This window comes from Chaetura pelagica, unplaced genomic scaffold (genome assembly GCF_000747805.2).
Source record: "Chaetura pelagica isolate M959 unplaced genomic scaffold, ChaPel_1.0 scaffold258, whole genome shotgun sequence".
Lineage (NCBI taxonomy): Eukaryota > Metazoa > Chordata > Aves > Apodiformes > Apodidae > Chaetura > Chaetura pelagica.
In genome coordinates, this window is record NW_009954333.1 from 237277 (window position 1) to 243078 (window position 5802).

The window sequence follows — 5802 nt, forward strand, 5'->3', positions numbered from 1 at the left end:
CTACTGACTGTGGACAAATGGCAAACCTATAAATTCTGATGTGGAAAACTGAGAGCCTTGCTGCTCAGTGTGTCTTCAGCCCTGGATGTTGGAAGCTGAATGCACATTTTGATAAACAGTTTCCCGAAGAACTCGGTAGGGAGAGGTGCTTAAATATTTTCTAGATTTAATCTCCAAACTCCAGGTTTGTATGAATAATGGAGATGTAATTGTTTTTAAATATAGCATTCTTGATTTGGGAGATAATTTAGACTATTACGTATTGGCTGATGATTTACCACTAATCACACAAAATAACACAATGATCAAGAGATACTTGCAGTAATTCTAGATGTAATTTTTTTTCCCCTTCCCCCCACCTTTTTTTTTTTTTTGGGGGGGGGGTTTATTTATTTATTTATTTTTCCAGATTGTCTCCTTGAACTGCAGATTGGTTATTAAGTAAGAAAAATACAAAAGGCTAGATTATACCTCAAGTTTTCTTTGGTTGAGAATAATTGTCAGAGGTTTAATCGCAACGTCTCAGGCTCTGGGATGTGTTATTTAGTCAATACATTTAAGTAAAAGTGTATGATAACTGTGGCCAACTCACTGTCAGCAAAACTGAGACTCATGTTCCTTCTAGATTTCTTCCATACTCCAGTTCTCATACTGAGGAGAAGCTAATTGCTCAGCACTTTATTGGCATTCGAGATATCAGCCAGACTGAGGGAATAAAGGAGATTTTATTTTACCTTTTAAATTTCTTGCACTGCAAAATGGATTAAAAAGTCTTTGAGGATCTAGCTTCTGATTCAAACATGTTAGTAAACTTTTTTAAGATAGTGTACTCTTCATAAAGGTCAATGAAACTGAATATCCTTTGCAAATACATGTTTCAAAAATCATAGTGGAAAAATGTTTAGATGCAGTTTTTAGATATTAAAAGTAATGGAGAAAACATTTTTTTTTCTGTAACGAGTCTGCATTTTAACACTATTTAAACATTGATTTATGTCAACTTCCTACACTAAAGCTTGTTTTGCTGAGGAGCAGCTATTTAAATAATTTAGAATTAAAATGTATTGTTTTGAAATATTGGCAAGGAGATTTTACTGAATAAGTCATGCACATATTACATTCAGATGCTATCCTCTAAGGCAAAACTATGTTAATAGAACATCTGTTGGAAATTTTTTTTTATATATCATTTACATCCATGGTCAGTAGCTGCCAGATGAATAATTGTAGAGACAAGGTGTTTTTTTTCACTAAGTCATCTCAGCTTGATAAGTCATTCTCATTATGATGTGATACATGTTTAAAAGACAGTAATTTGTTACGAGCTCCAGGCTGAGACAAAGCAAATTTACAGGACGGACAAGGCTGTGCCAATAGAGTGAATCTACTTCTAGACATTGCAGCTACATTCCTTACAGATTGTCTTTTTTCTTCTTCCTCTGTTTCCCTCTGTAGAGGTCCTTCTGTAGCGCCATGGTAGAGGAGCTAAGGATGTCTCTGAAGTGTCAGCGTCGATTAAAACACAAGCCACAGGCCCCTGTTATTGTGAAAACAGAAGAAGTTATCAACATGCACACGTTTAACGACAGAAGGTTGCCGGGTAAAGAAACCATGGCCTAGAGCTGGGAAGCCAAATACCCCAAGCACAAACTGTCGTCTTTTTTCCAATCAACCTTGCGAGAATGTTTCCTGTGGAAATATGCAACCTGTGCAAAATAAAATGAGTTACCTCATGCCGCTGTGTCTATGAACTAGAGACTCTGTGATCTCAGCAGTTGCAATGGCCAGACTCGAATCACAAGCATCATGGATCAACCAAGTTATGCGGGGTTACACTGTTCGTCATGGGTTTCCACCATTCTGAATGAATGTTCCATGTGAGTGTTGTGGCTGGTTTCAAATGCAGTCTCAGTGAGAAGTTACAGGTTCCTTTTGAAGTTCAACAGTTGCCAGGAGATGGAAAACAAACGCCCAAGATGATACTAACCACGGAAGGAGTCTAGGAAAAGTAATGTCTCAGAACTGTAGCGGAACGAGAAACCGTATGCTCTTCTGAACTTCTAAGCATAGAAGAGCTGGTAACTGCTGGTAGACTGAAACTACCATCTGGACAGGCGATATGAGCTTCCTGGAAGGGAGAAATGTTAAAGTGAAGACGCATGACTCCCAATAATAGAAGGATAAATATAAGGTTGCTTACCTGCTTTTGGACTATCTGTGTCACCGAACTAAGTAAATAAATAATAATTTTTTAAAAAATCTGTAACTTAAATTTACCTGGGCTGGAACTTAGATCTAAAAATCCAAGAAAATAAATCCATAATTTGACCCAATTTTTAAATGAATGAAAGTTTTCTTAGAACAAAAGAATGTATCTTAAATAATTTAGAGAAAAGCAATTGCAGTTTCTTTTTTTTATTGGGAAAAGAAGGAAGGGGGGTGGGAAGCAGTGTGTTTCACACCTAGAGGGTTTGCATTTTAGCCTGAATGGGTTTTGAAACCCTTGTTCCTGCTACTAATTGAATTCAAGGGAGCCTGTGCAATTCTCACTAATATTGGGAGTGGGATGGGTCACTTGAAAGAAGTGAATGTAGAGAGCTTTGAGGAGGACTGCATTTTTCAATACAGTCAGAGTAAAATGAACAAAATTCTTGAGCAGTTTTTTTTTTTTTTTTCAAAAAAAAGAAAATGTTCAGGTTTATTTGTGGAAATGCAAGATTTCTATGAAAATAGTTTTTGTATGGAAATTTTTGTAATACTTTTTATCAACAAAATAAGAACATGTGTTTCTGTCAGGGGTGTGATGCCAAGCATGAATGGTAGTGCGTGTGCACCACCAACGTTTGGTGAAAACTATTTTTATCAAGAAAAAGGAATCTTAGAAGAGACATATTTTCAAGTTAGATAATATAAAAACTAGGTGCACTACCACCACTGCTTGCCATACTACACCTCTGGTTTCCACTAGGCTGATAACATGCTGTCATGAACAATTGTGTGTAAATGGTAAAAGACACAGACCTCTTGACCACATTGTGATAACAGTTCAAGTGCACTCAATTTGCTGTTTGAATCCACATATGTACAGTACTTTGTGTCAGTACTGGTACTTTGCCTCAGCTTATTGTCCTATCTTGCTGACTCCTGCCCTGAATTTGTGGCCAGAGAACTTGCTGGGATTTCTGAGAGAAGCTAATACAGCAGGTTGTAAGAAGTTTTTTTTGCAGGATCTGGCTCTTACCTGTTTCAAAGCTAATAAATATGAACTGCCTGTGGTGAGTTCCTGGACATAACATTTTGAAACACTGCCCTAGAGATGCTGAATCTTGCAACTCCAGCTACTGTAAATCTATTTGTATCCTGACAAAAAAAAAAAAAAGTATAGAATGGGCTATGTAGGAATGTTATGTCAATGAAACAAAATTATTATGAAGATGGTCTTTATATGTAAAATAATTAATTTGACTAATTAAAAAAACCTTTAATATTATCATATATAATCAGTCATTGGTAAGTAATGATCAAATTTGTTTACTGGGGCTTAATTTAATCTTATCACCATCTTTCTATCACAGGAGTGTAAAATGTATCGTTCAAATTGTACAAATTATATCATGAAATTTGGGAAAGGGGGAGGTTTGTGTCTACTACCCAGTTCTCATCAATCTTCATAGAGGCTGAGCTGGCCATTTTCATTGTGAACAGGGACTGAGAAAGCAAATTCTCTTATATTTGTGAAAGTTTCATCCCCATTTATATGATAGCAAAGAACAGGTTATCTTTGTCTGAAGTACAAAGAAGATAAAAACATCTTTAGGAAAGATTCTGAAAATGAGTATACTTGCATAATACATATTTAACTTTAAGTTAATTCTTTAAAATACATAGGGGAAGAAAGTAACAGTCATAGAACACGATGAAAAATCTTAATGATGATGGTTTGGAATGGAAAAAAAATTGGCTATTGCATTTGATTGATGATTTACAATAAAATTTGTAAAATCGTGTAATAAAATGCTGCATTATATTAAAATAAAACTTTCTTTTCTCCATTAAGGGTGTTGAAATAAGCAGGTTTCCATTGTCACCTTGATGCACACGACTAATTCTCATTAAGCTTTATGTGAGACAAAGAGAGAGTGAATGCAGAGTAGGTCCCAGATATTTTACCTTTGGGGTCAAAGTCCCCAAGGAACAAAAGTCCTAACACAGAAGTAGTGTGGCTTAATTAAGATTTCAGTGAGAATTTTAGCCTTCCATTAATAAGGGAAATATGCAAAGTAACTGGAGATATGTATTTAAGATAAAGACATGCATGACTCCACAGATTCATAGTAGAAAGATGCCTTTTTATAAAAAAAACATACACTAGTTCATGCTGCTACTTCCTTGTGCATTAGTAAATATTCATGTGCTTTTCAAAGAAAAATTAAGATATTTAAGGAAAAATTGCTAATAAAGAATTGACCCCCAAAGTATTAGAAAATACTACTGGTAATTTTATACTTCAAAAAGCTCAGTGGTTCCTCTTTGATGTTGTGAAGGAAATCCTCAACTCTAAAGAAAAGGTTCTAATTATGAAAAGCCTCTCATAATGTCAATAAAATCTATGGAACTACACCAGCTAATATAAAAATATCAAGTGAGTATCTATTTGGCCCATGAAAATGCAGAATCTGTACATAACTGCTCTATGTGGCTTCATATAATAGCTCAATTAGTCTGTTGATTTCCTAGTACAGGACGATGGGTGCTTCACTGACTGACCTTGAATGTCATTCTAGAAAAGATTTTTAAAGCAGTTATGGCTCAATTATATGGTGCTATCTGGTGGATGACAATTGGAAGTAAAAGCTGAACAGGATTCTTTTTTTTTTTTTTTTTTTTCTGTAGATTACTATGTGGATATCACAGAATAAATGACAAAAAGGCCCTTTAGCTTTTTGATAAATATCATTTATGAAGGACTGAGCCAAATAGTTGGATGAAATAAAGAGGTATGTGGTGCTTTATAGTAAACAAGGTTTGGGGTGATTATAGACATCAGCAGGCCATTTCACAGTGTTCTTCTATTACACAAACACAAATCCAAAATATCCAGGGAGTATCTGGCAGGTTTTGTATGAAATATTACTTTCTGAAGTTTCTATCTCAACTTTCAGTTGAAAAATTCAGTTTAGGTTTGAAAGAATCTTTTATTTTTTGTTTATATTACTTGATGCTCTGTGCAATAATCCCTCCTGGTTTCATCAACAGAGTCTTCAAAAAAACCCAATATAATACTGTTAAGCCCTGCTGCACTAAATAGTTAATATTTCAGAATGGAAAAATCTAAATTTGTGAAAAAAAATAGTCCTACCAAAGTCCAAAGCCACAAATAGAAGAACTACCCTGATATTCTACAAAGCTAAATATTTTTGGGGAAAGGGTGTAATGAGCAGAGATAGTGGCATTCAGAGAGGTGAAGGACAATGTTATAAAAGAGTTTTTGTATAATTATTATATGAAGAATACTGGAAAAATATTTATAGTACTTTAGACACAACTACAGAGTCTCCCAATACATTGAAGTCTCCAAATACACCAAAAATCACAAAACATGATGATTAAAATGCTACTTTGAAAGCACTTTCAAAACTCCTACTTCAGAGAAATCAAGATACATTACATCCCAAAAGTCTACTGATAAAATAGTGGAGACCACAGTCAATTTGTACTGACACTATATTAACAGCAAAGTAAGATACAAGTCTGTATTTAAGCAGTTGTGCTTTTTGTCATATTTTCAAAAAAGTGTAGGGA

General features: G+C 34.7%; 1 protein-coding gene across 1 annotated transcript in view; it reads left to right on the forward strand.

Moving 5' to 3' along the window:
• GRIK2 (glutamate receptor, ionotropic, kainate 2) overlaps positions 1-2251 on the forward strand; it is a 208889-nt gene extending 206638 nt beyond the window's left edge. Inside the window, exon 16 of the mRNA XM_010004187.1 lies at positions 1456-2251. Coding sequence (XP_010002489.1) covers positions 1456-1620 — 165 coding nt within the window. The 3' untranslated portion in view covers positions 1621-2251. The remainder of the gene's footprint in view (positions 1-1455) is intronic.
• The last annotated feature ends 3551 nt before the right edge of the window (positions 2252-5802 follow it).